Source organism: Armigeres subalbatus, chromosome 3, assembly GCF_024139115.2.
Source record: "Armigeres subalbatus isolate Guangzhou_Male chromosome 3, GZ_Asu_2, whole genome shotgun sequence".
NCBI lineage: Eukaryota > Metazoa > Arthropoda > Insecta > Diptera > Culicidae > Armigeres > Armigeres subalbatus.
Genome location: NC_085141.1, coordinates 393,946,631 through 393,969,055, shown reverse-complemented (window position 1 = coordinate 393,969,055; position 22,425 = coordinate 393,946,631). Strand labels below are relative to the sequence as shown.

General features: G+C 40.4%; 1 protein-coding gene and 2 long non-coding RNA genes across 3 annotated transcripts; 2 read left to right on the top strand and 1 right to left on the bottom strand.

Moving 5' to 3' along the window:
- Positions 1–3,059: 3,059 nt before the first annotated feature.
- On the bottom strand, positions 3,060–4,253 carry LOC134222994 (uncharacterized). The gene is made up of 2 exons (XM_062702134.1): positions 4,243–4,253; positions 3,060–3,618 (listed from the first exon to the last, which is right to left on the bottom strand). Exons 1-2 carry the CDS (start codon positions 4,251–4,253, stop codon positions 3,060–3,062), a joined length of 570 nt encoding a protein of 189 aa, XP_062558118.1.
- A 226-nt stretch (positions 4,254–4,479) lies between these two features.
- Positions 4,480–5,356, top strand: LOC134223962 (uncharacterized). Its single transcript, XR_009982792.1, has 3 exons — positions 4,480–4,529; positions 4,599–4,887; positions 4,953–5,356. It is a non-coding gene; the product is annotated as an uncharacterized LOC134223962 (long non-coding RNA).
- A 6,776-nt stretch (positions 5,357–12,132) lies between these two features.
- LOC134223961 (uncharacterized) lies at positions 12,133–21,138 on the top strand. Its single transcript, XR_009982791.1, has 2 exons — positions 12,133–12,336; positions 20,871–21,138. It is a non-coding gene; the product is annotated as an uncharacterized LOC134223961 (long non-coding RNA).
- The last annotated feature ends 1,287 nt before the right edge of the window (positions 21,139–22,425 follow it).

Genomic DNA, 22,425 nt, shown 5'->3' with positions numbered 1-22,425 from the left:
TCTGCATATTTCACGATGATGAAGACAATCTGTAGGGTAAAATGCCCAATAGTGGACCCCCTAGTAGCGGAATTTTGCTCTACCTGTCATAAGGGGTAGAAATTGTCAACATATTAATTCTGCATGATATGTTTTACCACGCTCTGCATCTCCTCTTCACGATACATACATAAAACACCCAAATACACGACGTTATTCGTTGAAATTGACATTTTAAAGTTTGACTGAATTCGCCCTATAGTAGACCCCCTGGGGGTCCATAATAGGAAATTGCTTCCCTATAGTCGACACTTCATTTGATTTTTATGTTCCGTTTCGGGACGTTCTTCCTCCCTATTGTGGACCCCCCAAAATATTCCTTTAATGGACACTCTCGTGTTTATTTTTAATAGAATTGAAAAAAATCATCTAATCTTACTTTCCATAGCATTTCCAATGCATGTAATCAAATCATAGGACTGTAAGGCCGGTCGCAATGCTGTTGGGTTTTGTATGGCGTGTTTGGAAATCAAACTGAAACTGAAACTACCAGTTCGCAACGCAGAGTTGTAATTTTATTTTTCGAGCACTTTTTAAACTGATTTGCAACTGCTCGATTGGTTTGTTGTATACAACAGATGACTTTACCATTAATGGGTACTATGTTATTATTGATATTATTCCACCGTGAAAAATTCACCCATTTGCTTTAAAAAGCGCCACTACTCATTAAATTGTAATTGTAATTTTATTCATTCAGTTTTACGTGATCCTGTAGGTACAGACCTTATTTTCAGGGCAAGGAAATTTACATAAAAAAAAATGTTATACAAAATGGAAAACTAAATAAGTGGAATTACATAGATTTGTTCTATTTTATCGAAAGCTTGCCCTAAGTGAACTTTTGAATGCGTTGGTGGAGTATTGTTGTTTTACCGACAACGGGAGTCGGTTCCAGGCTATAGTTCCTGCGATGAGGACACTCTTCCTCATAGATGATGTATGTCGTGGAATCACAAAAGCACGAGCACGTTCCAGTTGTCCGCGTAGAAGGTGTTGCTGGAGATAGTCGGGCAGATTACCAACAAAGCCTTGTCGTATAAAGCAGCAGATCCTTTCGTGGTAGTTCGTTCGTATGTCATGACCAATTATTGTGTTGATTACTCTGTACGTTGATTCTCTGCGCTTGATGTTATGTACGAAGCGTACAGATGCTTTAAAGCAGCGGTCAAGTTGATCTTTCAGTACTGCAGACAATCCAGGGTAATAAATCACGTCACAGTAGGGTAGTGGCACTTTTTCAAGAAAATGGGTGAATTTTTCACGGTGGGAATAATATCAACAATAACATAGTACCCATTAATGGGTAAAGTCATCTAACCGTGTAAATATGACCTGATTTGAAACTGAAATGCAACTGAGTTTTAAATTTAATTAATAGTGTTTGTGTGTCTCAGATGATAGACAAACTCATTGTTGTTCGTTTGCGAGAGAAAAACTACCGCGGAAAATGTTAGTTTGTTTTGTTTTTGCGTTTTGAAAAAATAAAACCAAGTTTTATGTTGTTTACAACTTTGCGTTGCGGGCACCAAGTTGTAGTTTTATTTTGACAACTATAAATATTAAAACTTCAAGCAGTACTAAACCGAAACTGCAACTTCAGCATTGGGACCGGCCTAAGGTAGGTTCTCCCGGTGGAATTTCATTGCAAAATGTTGACATTATGCTGTAATAATGCAAAAATTGCTGGAGGGTCCACTATTGGTTGGGGTCCACTACACTGACAAAAATCCAATCATATCCATTATGTGTGGCACACATAAATTTTGACTATAGCATTTCCCACATAACGGCTATGTGAATTCGCATAGCATATATGTGGAAACACACATAACCGTTATTAACTAATAACCTTTATGTGGATTTTCCCATAGCGGGTGGTTATTAACGCACACATAAAATTTATTTGTAAATTTCTTTAGATTTTGCCAATAAAATGTGTGGATCTTTATTAGTGTATAGGTCATTTTACCCTACACACTTAGTTCAGTTTACCTATTTATGGGTACTCTACTCACCCATATTTGGGTACTGCAAACATTACTCATATTATGAGTGAAATGTACCGAGAAAATTAGTTAATTTTACTCAAATTATTCGTTATTCGACTTTACCAATATATGGCACAAGCACCACGATCAGACTAACAAAACTCAATTTGGAAAGTTCATGAGAAATATTGTAACTGGAAAAATAATGTCTATTTGATCTGCTGAAACGTAACGTATTAAGGTAACGAATTGAGAATCTTTCAGCTATCAACGGTCACCGGATACGGATACCCGTCGAATTAGAAACCATTGCGTTCTCCCAGTCAATAGGTAAGTTTATTTAATGATCCGCTCCTCTAACATTCATGACTCTTCTTTTCCTTATAGGAACAGCAGAAGTCTCAGAACTGCGCAGCTCACCTCACAAGGTTTTCCGCTGGTGGAGCTTCCGGTCTCATTCGTGACAGAACTGGGGAAACTCGACATGCAGCAGGCGGTAAAATACCCACACCTGCAGCCGAATTCCGGTGGTTCAAGAAAAAATTAAAAATGTCTTTACAAATAGAGATTTATAAATTTTCTTTCTCTTTCCAAAAATTTCTTCTCTTCATACCGTATTCCGATAGACTGAAGAGAAAGAAAAAACTAAAATTTCTTGCGAAGAAAAATATTAGTTCACTTATTTTCCACTAGATGTCTTTTGACATCTATTTGTATACTGATTGTTCAAAACATCCTCATATCGAAAACAAAGCTTGCTTTCGCTTATAGTTATCGAAATAATGGAGGGGAAAAAATGATAAATATTCAATCTTGTGATGAAAATATGCAGTAATAGCTGACTGTCTGAAAATAACGAATACTCCAAGAAATGCTCTAACTTTCTTACCTCGGTGTATAAACCATTAGCTTTAGCTTAGCTTTAGCTTAGCTTTAGCTTTAGGCTTAGCTTTAACAACTTAAGCTTTACAAGCAGCAAGCAGCTTTAAACAGCTTTAGCTTAGCACAGCAGGCTTTAACAGCTTTGGCTTAGCTTAGCTTTAAACAAGCTTTAGCTGGCTTAGCTTTAGCAGCTTTAGGCTTAGCAACAGGCTGAGCAGGCTGAGCCAGGCTAGCTTTGACAGGCAGGCTGAGCAGGCTGAGCTGGGCAGGCTGGGCTGAGCCCAGGCACAGGCGGAGGCTGAGCAGGCTGGGCGGGCTGAGCAGGCTGAGCAGGCTGGGAGGCTGAGCCCAGGCTGAGCCAGGCCAGGCGGGCAGGGGCGGGCTGGGGCTGAGCAGGCTGGTGAGGCTGAGCCAGGCTGGGCGGGCTGAGGCAGGCTGGTGAGCCAGCTGGGCAGGCTGACTGGGGCGGGGGCTGGGGCAGGCTGGGCCGGGCAGCTGGGCTGAGCGGGCCCAGGCTGGGCCAGGCTGGGCCAGGGCTGGGCGGGGCTGAGCCCGGGCTGGGCCAGGGCTGGCGGGCTGGGCTGGGAGCTGGGCTGGGGCTGGCTGGGGCTGGGGCTGGGGGCTGGGCTGGGCCAGGGCTGGGCTGGAGCTGGGGCAGGGCTGGGCAGCAGGGGCAGCTGGAGCAACAGGGCCAGCTTTAACTGGGCTGGGCAGCACAGGGCTGGGGCTTAACTGGGCTTAGCTGAGCACAGGCTTTAGCTGGGGCTTAGCAGCTTAACTTTAAGCTTTAGCTTAGCTTTAGCAGCTTAGCTTAGCTTTAGCTTTGCTTTAGCTTAGCTTTAAGCTTAACTTAACAACAGCTTTAGCTTTAGCTTAGCTTAAGCTTAGCTTTAGCTTAGCTTAGCTTTAGCTTAGCTTTAACAACTTAGCTTAGCTAGGCTTTAACACAGCTTTAGCTTAGCTTTAGCTTAGCTTTAGCTTAGCTTTAGCTTAGCTTTAGCTTAGCTTTAGCTTTGTTTTTGCGATCTGCGTACTTTTTATTATGATAGTTGATTGTACGTGCACATACCATGATATTGGAATAATTTGGATGTTTTGGAATGTTTGCTTTGAAAAAATGTAATCAAATAATCAAGCAAATGCGATTCTTCTTCTTTTTCAATGGCTCTGCATTCCAACTGGAACTTGGCCTGATTTTTCAATTCTGCGTTCTATTAGCATTTCCACAGTTATTTATTGAAAGGTTTACTATGCTTGCCACTGCATTCTAGAGTAGCAATTAAGTTCAACATATGCATGCACAGGAAACCGAGAATATTTCCAACATTACTGTACACTCATTATGGGAAGTGAAGACACAATTATACATTCAAATTACATCCCAAAAAAATCTCTTATCAAATTTCTCCAACAAAAATTTCGAAGAAATTAAAATTCTCGTTTTCTTTTTCATCTGTCAAAAAATTTCTTCCACACTTTCGTCGGAATTCCAAAATAAGAAAATTTTGAAAATCTCTTCGAGAATTTCTTTTCTTTCAAGAGATTTTTTGACCGGAATTCGGCTGCTGATGATACTCAAATAAATGCAGTTTTGTTATTGTGGCCAACAGATTCGCGGTAAGTAATGCTGGAAATAAATGATTTGTGCCATGAGAACTAATGTAATATGCAAAATACATGTTTCAGGAAAACGATGACCGCAGCAGAGATTCTTTTAAGCAGAAAATTGGCAGCTGTGTTTTGGGCGGCTACAGTGACCTCAGGAGTTGTGTGTAAAATCCATTATTGGACCACATCCCATCAGGGCGGGTGGGGTGGTCTGGTCTCCTCATAGCCCCTAATAAAATTGTGATAGTACCAGCGGAGAATACACAACAAACGACAACCTGGGGCACACCTAGTCCTATCAGAGCATTCCTCATTTCAAGCCACAATGTCAACTCAGCAGCAACCGTACCCACAATTTCAGACTCAGGTAAGTTTCAATTTTCATTCTCATCTCTACAATGAAAATGATAAATCTCCCCTCCATGTTAACAGCTATCAGCCCTGGAACAAATTGCCATCAACATCGGATTTGGTACTATGAAATATTCAACGAGATGGACACCCGTTTCACCCATGCCGCAAGCAGGAATATCCGGCGGCATGTCGACAGCACCAGCTGCTACTTAACCTCCTACTGTTCCCGACTTTAAAGCGATACGGCATTACTTTGGTTTGCCTGAATGAAGGCTCAAACTGTGTACAGTGAACGTTCGCTAATTGGGGTTTTTCTAGTTGGGGCGTTTTTTAGTTGGGGGTTCGCTAATTGGGTCGAAACCCAATTAAAAAGCAGCTAAACGTCAGAATGTGATGTCAAAAACGCGTTGACATTTTGTTTCCGTGTTTGGCGGGATCGATATTTTCTGGCGCGTAAAATTTTCCTTTGTTCAATGCAGAAAGTAAACAACATTGACGCTTGTCAAAACGCCCCAATTAGCGAACGGCATTCGCTAGTTGGGGTGAGGTCATCTTAATTAGCGAACGATCACTGTATATACTTTTAAATAATAATAATATTTTCTTAACAATAAATTGAATTGATTCTATGATTATAAATTTAGAAATTGTTTCTGTTGCAAATATTCTCAAAAACAAAAACAAAAACCACCCAAATATGGGTGAAATTTACTAATAAACCGCTCCTATAAAAGTACCTATATATGGGTGAACATAGGATCACCCATAAATAGGTAAATGGAAATTCACCCATATCTAGGTATGTGCACTTTTTGGTGATTTTAGGTACTCTTCACCCATATTTGGGTGGACTGAACTAAGCGTGTACATTCCGCATTCAAATATTGGTATTTATCGATAAGTTTAGGTAATTAACAATCGGGAAATCCAAAGAATGATAGAAGTATCTCAAAATTAAAACAAAGTCGTCTGTAAACGACAGGACCAGTACCTGCCAAAAGTCGTGCGTGACGTCACTGTGCAATAGACCAGTGCATGATGACGTAGGTTGACAGTTCACACACTGATAATAATTCTGTGGTAGAATTATCATCGTAGATCTGTTTGTTATTACTATTCATAAAAATAGTATTCCTGAGCATGATGCATTTTTATCAACCCTCATTGTGTTTAAGACGACCATGGATTATTTACTATTTTAACTACTCAGCATAGTCAATTTTAAGTCACAGTGTTTTTGAGAAAAATAATTTCTCTGTCGCTGATTCAGTAAACATGGAGTATTGATAAAACCACTCCGAGGAATTGAACGGATTATTTCATATTCATTTCGACTGTTTCATAGAAAATTAAATTCTTTTATTAATTTAACTTGGTGTTATTCAGCATAAAATTGAGCATATTATGGTAAGTTGGTGAAATACATATGTAAACCGTCAACAGCTACATAAGAATTGTAAAATTATTACAGGGAGAAATGTGAGATAATTACTCTTTGATAAATGCACGCAAAATTTTTGGAAGATGACTCCATTGGACTACAAAAACTGGGACACCAAATCTGCTAGAACGGATACTCGCAGTTACATGAAAATGCATTCCCGCTGTATTCTACTGCACACCGCCGAACAGAAAATGAGCTGGAAAATGCTGCCGCCTGCTTACCGTGGTCCCAAGAATTATTCCGGACCTACCAAAAGGTTACTTTATATATACATCGAGATATACATAACATCCGGAGGTTGTCAGGAAAAGTGCCGCGAGTGCCAATAGAGCTTGCTGACGTTGGTCACCTTTCTTTTGCACGCGCACAGAAAGAATGGGTTTTGTTTTCATCGGGAAACCCTTCCGAAGCGTTTCCCGATGAAAACAAATCCTATCCTTCCCATGTGCTTGAAAGAGTAGGATGAGTAAACGTCAGCAAGCTCTATTACATTTTTGTTTGTTTTAAAACGTCGTTTTCGAAGTAAATGGCGTATATCAAAATGAAATATGAACACAATATATTGATTCAGCATCATGTTTAAGAATAAAATTAATTGTGAGACTCAACATTTGTTTTACTAAACAATATTATTTTCATACAGCGTCATATGCACAGTAAAACATTAAATATTTTTGCGGTTAAATTTACCATGTGCAAGACCGCTTGCTCATAGTAGAATTGAAAATAACATTGTCAAATTTGTGACTGTGCGTTACTCAAAACAGCATAGTAAAATTGACACCAAATTGCAGTAGTTTCAAATATGAGCTGCGTTCTGCACAAATCTAGTGGTAAAATGTTTTTAATTTTACCCTCGATATAGTAAGCGTTACTATGGCGCTTCTTTCAGTGAAGAGCTTTTTCACCGGGACTTAGCCTCTGGCGAAGCTTCCGATAAAATTGTTTCGTCATCCCGAATAGATTATATTATTCAACTATTTTTCGAGTTATCGTGTTTTGGTCATAAAGAATTGTAATTTTATTTTTAACGGAATCATAAAAAATATCGTACGATAATTACACCATGAACAATTTTTATGATTGCATTTATAATAATTTCATTTTGGACGATACACTGAATGGGTTGTTAAGTATCGTTACCATTCAAAAGGTTAATTTTTCCATATATTTTCGACAAGCAATTTTACCAGATATCATTAGTTTATCATAATTTTGTTGTCATGAGATGATACGGATGATAATTGTATTCAACAAAGCAGATCGATAGAAAGATTTTGTCAATACAAATAAAGATTCCATGATTAATCCAAATTGAAAGGTGTTCAATAAACATTTAATTGTACGATAGCAGTATCACAATATGTATAATTATATTTTACAAACTACGATACATGATATGATAGTTAAAAGACACTATGATTGCTGCTACGATTGCTATAGTTTTTATTTTCAGTTCATAATACAATAAATGAGCACAAATCCCTTTCAAACGATGTTTGTATGATGAGACGCTTTGTCCATGTCCAGAAGATATGCTGCTCTCCCATCAGTTACTCTTCGCATGTTTCAACGGGGCTGCATATTCCTATAAAATCAGTCAATAATAGTGGAATAATCTGGGATCTTGCTTTTAATTTTAATAATAGTTTGAGGCACTAAAAAGATGTTTTTTTTTAAACTGGCATTAAATGAATAAACTCGATTAAGCAATAAATAAAAGGTCGATTAAAAGGGCATTGCGGTTGGTTCTACCGCCATGCGAAAAAAACTTGCTAGTTTGTGCTAGGGGGATTATTGTATCCATAATGGTATGGCCAGTTGCAACACTGTTCAATTATTGGATCGATAGTAGGTCTTTTACATACATTAAAGAAAGTACATCATAGATTATTCTCACCTTTGAAAGCTTTTTGTAATTCGCAGTAGAATCTCCGAATTCATTGGTGTATACCTCGGTTCTTTAAGAGAATAAACGATCAATATATATATATCACCTTTTTTCCTATAATTAAGTTTCCACTTACTTGCATTTTGATCCTAATATTGTTTTGTTTTCGGCGAATAAACTTTTTACTTTTTGAATTCACATTGCCGCCGACTTTTAGAAAAAAGTTTCAATGGCGGTTGGTCCAAATACTGTTGTCGAAAGAATTGTCACTAATACACTGTAAAAGAAAACACTTAATTTTTATGTTGGGAAATAGCTATCGAAATCATTTACGATAAGATACCTTTACAATAAAATTATAGCGGGTAATCCTTACTACAGCATGTATGATCCGTTAAAAATTTTATACGATTGGGTTGTTAGTTTTGTTAATCATATAAATGTACATGTATCATACAGTATATGATGATTATAAGCCAAATGGAAAACTAAAAATACCAACTATTCGGCGTACAATTTATTTCTATTCAGGATTTTATTCGCATGTAGATCCCGAATAGAATTATATTATTCAACTATTTTTCTAGTTATCGTTTTTGATCATAGAATTATAATTTAATTTTTAACGGAATCATAAAAAATATCGTACGATAATTACACCATGAACAATTTTTATGATTGCCTTTATAATAATTCCATTTCGGACGATACACTGAATGGGTTGTTAAGTATCGTTACCATTCAAAAAGGTTAATTTTTCCATATATTTTCGACAAGCAATTTTACCAGATATCATTAGTTTATCATAATTTTGTTGTCATGAGATGATACGGATTATAATTGTATTCAACAAAGAAGATCGATAGAAAGATTTTTGTCAATACAAATAAAGATTCCATGATTAATCCAAATTGAAAGGTGTTCAATAAACATTTAATTGTACGATAGCAGTATCACAATATGTATAATTATATTTTACAAACTACGATACATGATATGATAGTTAAAAGACACTATGATTGCTGCTACGATTGCTATAGTTTTTATTTTCAGTTCATAATACAATAGATGAGCACAAATCCCTTTCAAACGATGTTTGTATGATGAGACCTTTGTCCATGTCCAGCAGATATGCTGCTCTCCCATCAGTTACTCTTCGCATGTTTCAACGGGGCTGCATATTCCTATAAAATAAGCCAATAATAGTGGAATAATCTGGGATTTTGCATTTAATTTTAATAATAGTTTGAGGCACTAAAAAGATGTTTTTTTAAACTGGCATTAAATGAATAAACTCGATTAAGCAATAAAAGGTCGATTGAAAGGGCATTGCGGTTGGTTCTGCCGCCATGCGAAAAAAAAACTTGCTAGTTTGTGCTAGGGGGATTATTGTATCCATAATGGTATGGCCAGTTGCAACACTGTTCAATTATTGGATCGATAGTAGGTCTTTTACATACATTAAAGAAAGTACATCATAGATTATTCTCACCTTTGAAAGCTTTTTGTAATTCGCAGTAGAATCTCCGAATTCATTGGTGTATACCTCGGTTCTTTAAGAGAATAAACGATCAATATATATATATCACCTTTTTTCCTATAATTAAGTTTCCACTTACTTGCATTTTGATCCTAATATTGTTTTGTTTTCGGCGAATAAACTTTTTACTTTTTGAATTCACATTGCCTCCGACTTTTAGAAAAAAGTTTCAATGGCGGTTGGCCCAAACACTGTTGTCGAAAGAATTGTCACTAATACACTGTAAAAGAAAACACTTAATTTTTATGTTGGGAAATAGCTATTGAAATCATTTACGATAAGATACCTTTACAATAAAATTATAGCAGGTAATCCTTACTACAGCATGTATGATCCGTTAAAAATTTTATACGATTGGGTTGTTAGTTTTGTTTATCATATAAATGTACATGTATCATACAGTATATGATGATTATAAAGCAAAATGGAAAACTAAAATATCAACTATTCGGCGTACAATTTATTTCTATTCAGGATGTCCTTTGCGATTGATTTCATGCTGAATGCAAAGAATATCATTGAAATATTCGGATCGCAGCAATTTTAAACTAAAAATATGAATTTTAATTTTCTCCTCATCGATTTTTCTTCTAACACCTTGTAAACAAGCTCTGTGAACTGTCAAATAAGTGAGGTTAGATCAAGATCTTGCATTGGTCTATCACGGAAGAAATAAACTACCCAATAGTGAGTTTAATTCACCCAACCTCGAACATCCGTACGGGAAGCCAAAATTGAGTAAGTAGGGTCTATAGATAGTAGAATCTATAGATGAGCGAAAGCATGGCTGAGTCGATTTTTTTGCCCGTGCACACGCGCATATGACGTCACAGCCCTTAACGTTTCCATTGAAATCGTGACGTCATGCACGTTTGGAGACACGTTTGACAGTTCGTTTGGAGACAGAGGATTTATCTTCGCTCATCTATATATTCCACTATCTATAGTAGGGTCGAAGTAGTTTGCCTACTCCCTTGTCAAAAAAGTACCCAACGGAAAATTTATTTACCCAAATTTAAGTTTAATTCACTCAACTTCGACCTCAGGTAATAAAACTCAAAAGTGGCTTCCGGTATTGAACTGGCGTTGTTGGATTGTTTGGCTCTTTTGTTTTTGACAACAAAAGAAAGAGTGGATGAAAGAGAAGAGAAAAAATTACTCAAAAGTAAGTTTAAAAATACTCAATTTTGGGTACTTTTTTCTTCCGTGTGGAGTATTCGGTCAATTTCAGGTATCTGGCAACCCCAATCCTACCCACTACGTTTGACAATAGCCAACATCCCTCTCAGCGTCGCCCTCGACAAATCAAGCTCTCGGCGAAATCTACTTCTTCTTTTTTGTCGAAAATCATGTCGCCGTGGTTTGACGTTTCATTTTTGCTGTAAGAGTGAAAAGAATAAAAACAATAATTTGAAAACGGGGTTTCGAACTTCTCCTTCTCACTCTTACAAAAATAAAATGTTTTGTGAACCGGTCAACAACTTCGCGAAAATTAGGCCTCCGATTCAGTCGCGAGTGTTAAAACGGTTGCAGTGCGAACTGTTCGGAGAAAGCGGTCCTCAAGGTCCAGGATGTGCTGTACAACATCGAGACGCTTTTTCGGTTGCACCATTCGAAACTGAAACCATAAACCAACTTGTTCACCTCGCTTTTAGTTGGATGCAGCAGAAGCAGACGAATCTGTAGAACATAGCCGGCATCAACCACGCAATCGGTTACGACTCTAATCGCGCCGGCCATTGGTCACCATCCGAACCCACCGCAGCAGCAGATACCGTTCCTGGCGGCGGATGCTATCTCGCCGGCGTCACTGACGCGGTGGCCCAGCAGCAGCAGTTTCTGCAGAGCCCGATGAAGAATCTTGTTACGCTGGCGGCAATAAACGCAACCGTTCCTCCCTAACGCCCAACGCAGCGACCTCACTGTAGGCCGCAGGAACCGATGCCACCAATCTGACGCCATACACCACTCTGCCTCAGATTGGCTCGGCGGCAGCAGCAGCATTCATCAAAACGTATTTACCTATTCCTACAATGGCACAAGCAGTGGTCGCGGCCGCCGCGCCGGGAAGCAGATAAAAGATCCCGTTCGGCAACGTGGTGTCCGTGAAGGTGTTCATCGACAAGCAAACCAACCTTCCCAAGTGCTTCGGCTTTGTGTCGTTCGACAATGTGGCCTCGGCACAGGCCGCCATCCAGGCGATGCAAGGTTTCCCGATCGGCACCAAGCGGCTGAAAGCGTAGTTGAAGCGTTCGAAGGACGTCACTGACGCGGAAGGAAATGGTTCGTTTCTTCAGGCAACCATACGAGAGGTGAATGTTTATTTCTATGATTCTATTTCTAGAAAATAAATGCATATTTCATACACATAGGTCGCCTCTAAGGTAGGAAGGCCTTGATGCTTGAGACAAAACCACATTTTGTCGGATGGATAATTCTACCGGAAGGCAAGCTGCCGTAGGTCATCTTGATTTCAGACGGGTCTGATGAATACGAGGGAAATAATTTACAGCACGAAGCTACGAAAAGAATTTCTGTATTTTCGATCCATCCCGGATTCCTTAGAGCTGCTCCAAAGCCTGAATAGGTCAGTAATAATATTTATTAAATAACAAAACTGAATTCATTCGATAACTTGTTTAGGAATACCGCCGAGAATACATCGAGAAGTCTTTCGGTATTTTCTTTGGAAATTCTTTCGGGGTTTTCTTTGGGAATTTCTTCTGGAATACCTTGAGGAATATCTACGAGATTTTCTGCGGGAGCTCCTACAGGAATTCCTTTGGGAATACCTACGGAATTTGCAGAATAGTTTTGGAAATAGTGGGAGTAATTTTTAAAGGATTCTCCAAAAATGTTTTTTGGAAATTCCACAAAATTCTTCCGGGAATTCATTTACGAATTCCTTCGGTAATTGCACCAGGAGTGCCTTCATGAATACCTTCGAAATCATCTCCGGGAATACCTTCGAGAATTCCTTCGCAAATGAGGAAAGAAGAGGAAATGAGGAAGAAGACGCAGAAGAAAGCAGAAAGTAGGAAACAGGAAGAAGAAAGAAGAAATGAGAAGGACGGAAAAAGGAAGAAGAAAGAAGCAAAATAGAAGAAAGACATAAAGAAGAAGGAAGAAGAAATAAGAAAGAATATAGATGAAATAGGAAAGAAAAACAAAAAAAGGATAAAGAAGCAGAGAGAAGGATGAAGAAGGAAGAAGGAAAAAGAAATACGGAAGAAGATAGAAGAAGGAAGGAAGATCAAAGAATACAGAAGGAAGAAGAAAGCAGGAAGTATGAAACAGGAAGAAGAAATGAGAAAGGAGAAAGACGGAAAAAGGAAGAAGGAGGAAGCAAAGTAGAAGAAAGAAATAAGGAAGAAGAAATAAAAAAAATACAAAATAAAGAAGGAAGGAAGATTCGCATTGATTGATATTATTGGTCAAATGCAGTGGCGTAGCCACGGGAAGGGGTGGTTTTGGACATAAAGCCCCCCCCCCCCAGAGACAAATCTTTTAGAAGACATTTTTTTTCGAACCCTCTCGAGTTAAAAAAATGTTCAGGAACCGTCAGTCATCACCAGAAGGTTCCTCTTTTTTGAAGAAATTCCAAGAGAATTCAAGGTGTGCTTTGAACTTCCGAAGGAATTCCCAGAGGAACTTTCGAAGGAATTCCCAGAGGAACTTCCGAAGGAATTCCCAAAGGAACTGCCGAAGGAATTCTTAGAGGAACTTCCGAAGGAATTCCCAGAGGAGCCCAGAGGGAATTCCTTCGGAAGTTCTTCTAAGATTTCCTTCCGAAGTTCCTCGGAAATGCCTTCGGAAGTTTCTCTGGAAATTCTTTCGCAAGTTCCTCTGCAAAATCCTCCGCAAAGTTCTCTGGGAATTCCTTCGGAACTTCCTCTAGGAATTCCTTCGGAAGTTCCGCTGGGTATTCCATCGGAAGTTCTTCTGGAATCCCTTAGGAAGTTCCTCTGGGAATTCCTTTGGCAGTTCCTCTGGGAATTCCTTCGGAAGTTCCTCTGGAAATCCCTTCGGAAGTTGCTCTGAGAATTTCTTCGGAAGTTTCTCTGAAAATTCCTTCGGAAGTTCTTTTGGAATTTCTTCGGAAGTTCCTCTGGGAATTCCTTCGGAAGTTTCTCTGGGAATTCCTCCGGAAGTTCGTCTGGTAATTCTCTCGGAAGTTTCTCTGGGAATTCCTTCGGAAGTTCCTTTGGAAATTCCTTCGGAAGTTTTTCTGAAAATTCCTTCGGAAGTTCTTCTAAAATCCTTCCGGAAGTTTCTCTGGGAATTCCTTCGGAAGTTCCTCTGGGAATTCCATCTGATTTTTTTTAAACATTTTTAATGTGTTAATTCTTTCTGAAGTTCCTCTGGTAATTCCTTTGGAAGTTCCTCTGGGAATTCTTTTGGAAGTTGCTCTGAGAATTCCTTCGGAAGATCCTCTGGGAATTCCTTCGGAAGTTCCTCTGGAAATGCCTTCGGAAGTTCCTCTGGAAATGCCTTCGGAAGTTTATCTGGAAATTCTTTCGCAAGTTCCTCTGCAAATTTCTTTGCAAGTTTCTCCAAGATTTCCTTCCGAAGTTCCTCGGAAATGCCTTCGGAAGTTTCTCTGGAAATTCTTTCGCAAGTTCCTCTGCAAGATCCTCCGCAAAGTTCTCTGGGAATTCCTTCGGAAGTTCCTCTGGGAATTCCTTCGGAAGTTATTCTGGGAATTCCTTCGGATGTTTCTCTGGGTATTCCTTTGGAAGTTCCTTTGAGAATTCCTTCGGAAGTATCTCTGGGAATACCTTCGGAAGTTCCTCTGGGAATTCCTTTGGAAGTTCCTCTGGGAATGCCTTGGGAAGTTCCTCTAAATTTCTTTGGAAGTTCCTTCAGAAGTTCCTTTGGAAATTCTTTCGGTAGTTCCTTTGGGAATTCCTTCGAAAATTCCTCTAGGAATTCCTTCGGAAGTTTCTGTAGGAATTCCTTTGGAAGTTCATCTGGTAGTTCTCTCGGAAGTTTCTCTGGTAGTTTCTCTTCGGAAGTTCCTTTGAGAATTTCATCGGAAGTTCCTCTAAATTACCGAAGTTCCTTCGGAAGTTCATTTGGTGATTCCTTCGGAAGTTCCTTTGGGAATTCCTTCGGAAATTCTTCTAGGAATTCCTTCGGAAGTTTCTCTGGGAATTCCTTTGGAAGTTCCTTTGAGAATTCCTTCGGAAGTATCTCTGGGAATACCTTCGGAAGTTCCTCTGGGAATGCCTTGGGAAGTTCCTCTAAATTTCTTTGGAAGTTCCTTCAGAAGTTCCCTTGGAAATTCTTTCGGTAGTTCCTTTGGGAATTCCTCTAGGAATTCCTTCGGAAGTTTCTGTAGGAATTCCTTTGGAAGTTCATCTGGTAGTTCTCTCGGAAGTTTCTCTGGTAGTTTCTCTTCGGAAGTTCCTTTGAGAATTCCTTCGGAAGTTCCTTTCGGAATTCCTTCGGAAGTTCCTTTGGGAATGCCTTCGGAAGTTCCTCTGGGAATTCCTTCGGAAGTTCCTCTGGGAATTCCTTTGGAAGTTCCATTAAGAATTCCTTCGGAAGTTCCTCTGGGAATTTCTTCTGAAGTTCCTCTGGGAATTCCTTCGGAAGTTCCTCTGGGAATTCCTTTGGAAGTTCCTCTGGGAATTCCTTCGGCAGTGGCTCTGAGAATTCCTTCGGCAGTGGCTCTGAGAATTCCTTCGGAAGTTCGTTTGGAAGTTCCTCTGGGAATTCCTTCGGAAGTTTCTTTGGGAATTCCATCAGAAGTTCCTCTGGAAATTCCTTCGAAAGTACCTCTGGAAATTCCTTCGGAAGTTGATCTGGAAATTCCTTCGGAAGTTGCTCTGAAAATTCCTTCGGAAGTTCCTTTGAAAATTCCTTCGGAAGTTCCTCTGGGAATTCCTTCGGAAGTTCCATTGGGAATTCCATCGGAAGTTCCTCTAAATTACTTTGGAAGTTCCTTCGGAAGTTCATTTGGTAATTCCTTCGGAAGTTCCTTTGGGAATTCCTTCGGAAATTCTTCTAGGAATTCCTTCGGAAGTTTCTCTGGGAATTCTTTCGGAAGTTCCTCTGGAATTTAGCGGAACTTAAAAAAGAATTCCCAGAGGAACTTTCAAAGAAATTCCCAGAGGAACTTCCGAGGGAATTCCCAGAGTTACTTCCGAAGGAATTCTCAAAGGAACTTCCGAAGGAATACCTGAGAAACTTCCGAAGGAATTCCCAGAGGAATTTCGAAGGAATTCAGAGAAACTTGCGTAAGCTTTGCAGAGGAACTTGCGAAATAATTTCCAGAGAAACTTCTGAAGGCATTTCCAGAGGAACTTCCGAAGGAAATCTTAGAAGAACTTCCGAAGGAATTCCCAGAGGAACTTCTGAAGGAATTCTTAGAGAAACTGCAAACACATTTGCAGAGGAACTTGCGAAAGAATTTCCAGATAAACTTCTGAAGGCATTTACAGAGGAACTTCCGACGGCATTTCAGGAAATCCTCCGGGAATTCCTCTATGAATTCATCCGGAAATTCCTCTAGGTATTCATCCGGAAATGATTCCAGGTATTCTTCCGGGAATTCTTCCAGGAATACCTCCAGGAATTCCTGGCGGTATTCGGAGGAGTTCCTGGAGAAATTCCCAGAAGTATTCCCGGAGGAATTCCTAGAGGAACTCCTGAAGGAATTGTTGGAGGAATTCCCGAAGGAACTCTTGGAGGAATTCTGGGTGGAATTCCGGAAGAATTCTGAAGCAATTCAAGAAGAATTCCTGGAGAAATTCGCGGAAGAATTCCCGAAGTAGTTCTCAGAGCAAATCCCGAAGAAATTTCCGGAGGATTTCCCGAAGGAATTACGAGGCATTCCGGGGGAATTCCTTCGCTAACTTCTCAAAGAGTTCCTTAGGAGATTCCTTCAGGAGTTCCTTCGGGAATTCCTTCGGCAATTTCTCCGGGAATTCCTTCGGGAAATCTTCCAGGAATTCATTTGGGCATTCCTCCAGGAATTCCACCGGGAATTCCTCCGTAAATTCCTCCAGCAATTCCTTCGGAAATTCCTCCAGGAATTACTTCGGAAATTCCGGAATTCCCGGAGGAATTATTCGAGGAATTCCCAGAGGAATTCGTGGAGGAGTTCCTGGAAGAATTCCGGGAGAAATTCTCGGATGAATGCGGATGAATTTCGAAGGAACTTGGAGGAGTTCATGAAGGAACTCCTGGAGGAATCTCCGAAGGAACTCCTTGCGAAATTTGCGAAGAAATTCCTCCGCCGTTCTTCGTAATTCCTCCAGGAATCCTTCCGGGAATACCTCCAGGAATTCCTCCGGGAATACCTCCAGGAATTCCTCCGGGAATTCCTCCAGGAATTGCTCCGGAAATTTTTCCAGGAATTCCTCCGGGAATTCTCCAGGAATTCCTCCGGAAATTCCTCCTGGAATATCTCCAAGGGTTCCTCCTGGAATTCTTCCAGGAGTTCCTCCGGGAATTCTTCCAGGCGTTCCTCCGGGAATTCTTCCAGGAGTTCCTCCGGGAATTCTTCCAGGAGTTCCTCCGGGAATTCTTCCAGGAGTTCCTCCGGGAATTCTTCCAGGAGTTCCTCCGGGAATTCTTCCAGGAGTTCCTCCGAGAATTCTTCCAAGAGTTCCTCCAGGAACTCCTCCGGGGATACCTCCAGGAATTCCTCCAAGAACTCCTCCAGGGATTCCTCCGGGAATTCCAAGAGTTCCTCCGGGAATTCCTCCAGGAACTCCTCCGGGGATACCTCCAGGAATTCCTCCAAGAACTCCTCCAGGGATTCCACCGGTACTTCCTCCTCTTGGAATTCCTCCAGGGATTCCTCCGGAAATTCCTCCTGGTATTCCTCCGGGAATTCCTCCAGGAACTCCTCCGGGAATTTCTCAAGGGATTCCTCCAAGAATTCCTCCCGGTATACCTCCAGGAACTCCTCCAAGAATTCCTCCAGGAATAACTCCAGGAATTTCTCAGGGAATTCTTCTAGGAATTCCTCAGGGAATTCTTCCAGGATTTCCTCTTGGAATTCCTCCAGGAATTCCTCCAGTAATTCCTCTTGGAATTCCTTCAGGGATTCCTCCGGAAATTCCTCCCAGTATTCCTCCGGAAATTCCTCCCGGTATTCCTCCGGGAATTCCTCCAGAAATTCCTCCGGAAATTCCTCCCAGTATTCCTCCAGAAATTCCTCCCAGTATTCCTCCGGAAATTCCTCCCGGTATTCCTCCATGAATTCCTCCGAGAATTCTTCGGGAAATTCCTCCAGAAATTCCTCGGGGAATTCCTCCAGGAATTCCTCCGGGAATTCCTCCAAGAATTCCTCCGGGAATTCCTCCAGGAATTGCTCCGGGAATTCCTCCAGGAATTCCTCCGGGAATTCCTCCGGGAATTCCTCTAGGAATTCCTCCGGAAATTCCTCCAGGAATTCCTCCGGAAATTCCTCCAGGAATTCCTCCGGAAATTCCTCCAGGAATTCCTCCGGAAATTCCTCCAGGAATTCCTCCGGAAATTCCTCCAGGAATTCCTCCGGAAATTCCTCCAGGAATTCCTCCGGAAATTCCTGTGGAATTCCTGAAGAAATTCCTGGAGGAATTCTCGGAGAAATAGCTGGAGGAATTCCTAGAGGAGCTCCTGGAGAATTCCTGGCTGTATTCCCGGATAAACTCCTGAGGGAATGTCCGGAGGAACTCCTGGGGGAATACCCGGAAGAATTCCTGGGGGAATTCCAGGAGGAATTCCTGGGGGAATTCTCGGAGGATTTCCTGGAGAAATTCCCGGAGGAATAGCTGGAGGAATTCCTAGAGGATCTCCTGGAGAATTTCCCGGAGGAATTCCTGGAGGTATGAGGGAATTTCTGAAGCAAATCAAGAAAAATTCCTGGAGAAATTCGCGTAAGAATTCCCGGAGTAGTTCCCAGAGGAAATCCCGAAGAAATTTCCGGAGGATTTCCCGAAGAAATTACGAGGAATTCCTCCGGGAAGACCTCTAGGATTTCGGAATACCTCCAGGAGTTCCTCCGGGAATACCTCCTGTAATTCCTCTAAAAATTCCTCCGGAATTCTTCGGGGAACTCTTTCAGGAAATACTCCAGGAATTCTTCCGGGAATTCCTCCTGGGGGATTCCTGAAGATATTCCTGTAGGAATAGCTGGAAGGATTCCTAGAGGAATTCCTGGCGGTATTCCCGGATGAACTCCTGAGAGAATGTCCGGAAGAATTCCTGGGGGAAATCCCGGAAGAATTCCTGGAGGAATTCTCGGAGGATTTTCTGGGGGAATTCCCGAAGAAATTCCTAGAGGATCCCCTGGAGGAATTCCTAGAGGATCTCCTGGAGGAATAAAGGAATTCCCAAAGCAATTCAAGAAGAATTCCTGGAGAAATTTGCGTAGGAATTCCCGGAGTAGTTCCCAGAGGAAATCCCGAAGAAATTTCCGGAGGATTTTCCGAAGAAAAAACGAATTTCTCAAGGAGTTCCTCCAGGAATTTCTCCGGGAATACCTTTAGGAATTCCTCCGGGAATATCTCTAGGAATTCCTCTTGGAATACCTCCAGGAATTCCTCTGGTAATACCTCCAGGAATTCCATCGGGAATACCTCCAGGAGTTCCTCCGGGAATACCTCCTGGAATTCCACTAAAAATTCCTCCGAATTCTTCGGAATTCGGAGGAATTCTCGGAGGATTTCCTGGGATTCCAGAAATTCCTAGAGGAATTTCGGAGGAATAGCTGGAGGAATTCTAGAGGGAATTCCCGGAGGAATTCTTGAAGGAATTTCTAAAGAAATTTTTGAAAGAATTTCTAAAGGAATTCTCGAAGAAATTTTTAACGGAACTCTAGAGGAATTTTCGAAGGAATTCACGAAGTTTTTTTCGAAGGAATTCCCAGAGTAATTTCCAAAAGAATTTCCGAAGCAATTTCCAAAAAAAATTCCGAAAGAATTTCCATAAAAATTCTTGTATCGGAGACGAGCCAGTCTAGGGCTGAAAGTAGAAAATTCTAATGAAATTCCCGAGGAATTGACAGGGGAATTCTCGAATGCCCGAAGAAATATTCAGAGATATTCCTGGAGGAATTTCCAAACAATTTTTCGAAGAAATGCTTTGAGGGATTTCCTAGAGAATTTTCCGTAGGAATATCCGACGGCCGAGTAATTCCCGCAAGAATTTCGGAAAGAATTCTCAAAAAAAATCCCGGAAAAATACGTCTGGAAATTCCAAAGGGAATCCTTTTGATATTCCTCCCTGAATCCTTCCAAGATTCCGAAGGAAAGTTCCTGAGATTCTGAAGGAAGCCATACTGGGATTCCGAAGATAATTGTTTTGGATTCGAAGAAACCTTCCAAGAATCCAAAGAGAATTCAGAATTTCCCAAAAAATCCCAAAAAAAAAATTGGCTTTGGAATCACAAATTAATTTCCTTCTTCATCAAAAAAAAAAGTTTCTTCCGAGTCCCAAAAGAATTTCCTTCGAAATCCTAAGAGGGTTGCCTTCAGAATCCCAAAAGGATTTTCTTTGGAATCTTGATTCTTCCGAATCATAAACGATTACCTAAACGCAATGAAGCCTGGAAAGAATTCCTTGCATGATTCCAAAAGAATTTTCTTTGGATTCCTAAAAGAGAATTCCCGGAATCCCAAGAAGCTTCTCTAAATCTCAAAAGGATTTCTTTTGGAACCCCGAAAGAATGCTATTCGGAAGGCCAAAGGATCTATTTCATGAACATCATAAGAATTCTTTTTGAAATCCAAAAAGGTTTCCCTTCGTAACCCCAAAAGGATTCGCATCGAAATTCCAGAGATTTCGGAATCTCAAAATGAATTATTCTCCTAAAAGATGCTAAGAAAACTTCCGGAGTTGAAAGCATTTCCCGTAGGAATGCTGGAAGCATTTCAATTAGGAGTTGTCGTTGAAATCCCTGCATTACCTTCCGTTTGATTTCGCTATTAATGCGGGAGAAATTCCGAAGTATGTACTTATCGATGCAATATTTCGCAGATTTCTCGAATATTTTTGCATGAATCATCAAATTCTTTTCACGGAACTCTGAGGAACCATCACTTTTGTTGTTCCTGGAACGAAAGGTGCTTCCAATTATAAAATTAACTTAGTAGCATCATTCGGTGATTTGTTGTTCCTTTTCAGATCCAGAACTGGCTGTTGGCCTTCGTTTTATGCTGCTCAGGATGATACCAGTGGAAGTAATCGAACAGATCGTGAAAACAGTTCCGATTTCCTGGTGGAGAAGGAACTCTCCCAAAATAATCTTGTCCGATTCGCTAGAGATTTCGGAGTAGCAGCACAAATATCCTTCCGTCTGACTTTGTAACCCGATCGATTGCTTCAATGGCAATTATTGTATGTATTATTTCTTTTTAGATTAATAAAAATACGTAAAGCTTCTGCTTCCCAATTCTCATCGAGTTTGTTGACATCTAATCATCTATCTCTTTCAAGCATATAGAAAAGATAGGATTTGGAAACAAATTATATCATTTTCATGCGCTTGAAAGAGAAAGATGATTAGACGTGAGCAGGCTCTATTTTCAAAACAACAACTAATGAAAGAAAACAAAAACAAGAAGAAGAACCCCAAATCAGGAGCTCGATGGGGCTTGACGTTCCATAGCACGACGTCGGACCCGCATCAGGCTGAAACGTCAAACCCATTTCGCATGTTCGAAGCCAGACGAGCTCGACGCAAACGGTGCAGAATCGCGAGATGTAAGGCGGATCCTCTTGCTCTGCTCAGGCTCAGATCGGACTCTGTCTCACTGATCCTCCCTTTGATGTCAAGCTCCTGTCGGACTCAGATTTCTTAGAGGGATCTTTGAGTTTCCCATTGTTCTATTGAAATTGGGTTTCCCACTGACAATTCTTTTTTGTAAACAAACCACTGTTCCGAAGTGATTTTTTCCAAATAGACGTAATTATTTTTCATCATTTTTCAAGAACTTGTGCGAAAGTATGAATGCGAGGTGTATTTCAACAAGAATATTGATGTCTTTAATAAATTTTCATATTTCAATCGACACCAAGCGCTCTATTTTGCCGAAATATTATGATATTCAAAATATATTTTCAATGGCAGTTTTCAACGATTATGATTACGCCTTCGTATTAAATTAATCGATGATTTTGATGCTGGCATCAGAAACATGGCCGCTTCGCAGACCCTGGTCAATTTTCTACGGGGGTCGGGGATCTCTTGCCGCACTTAGAGATGTCGTAAAATCTCGATTAATCGATTAGTAACTAATCGATTACTCTTGATTCTTGACGATTATTGAATCGATTCATCATTGAGTAGTAATCGATTCAAAATAAATCGATTATCACAACGATAAAGTGATCGACATCTAAGCGTTGTCGTAAAATCCAGATGAATCGATTTCTAACTAATCGATTGCTCTCGATTCTTGTCGATTATTGAATCGATTAATCGATGAGAAGTAATCGATTCAAGATTAATCGATTATCACAACGATTAATCGAAGTAATCGATTAGTTTGCGATATCTCTACGCACTTGGCTTTTCTCCAGCTAGTGTCGAAAAAGTGCAGTAACCTGCATGAGAGCAGTAGGGTATCCAATCATGGTTTGAACCAAATGGCGGGTTTCAGATGAGCCGTCAAAACAAAGTCGACTTATTTAATTAAAGGGACATGTTAGAACTGCGATTTCTAGTTTATATGGAAGC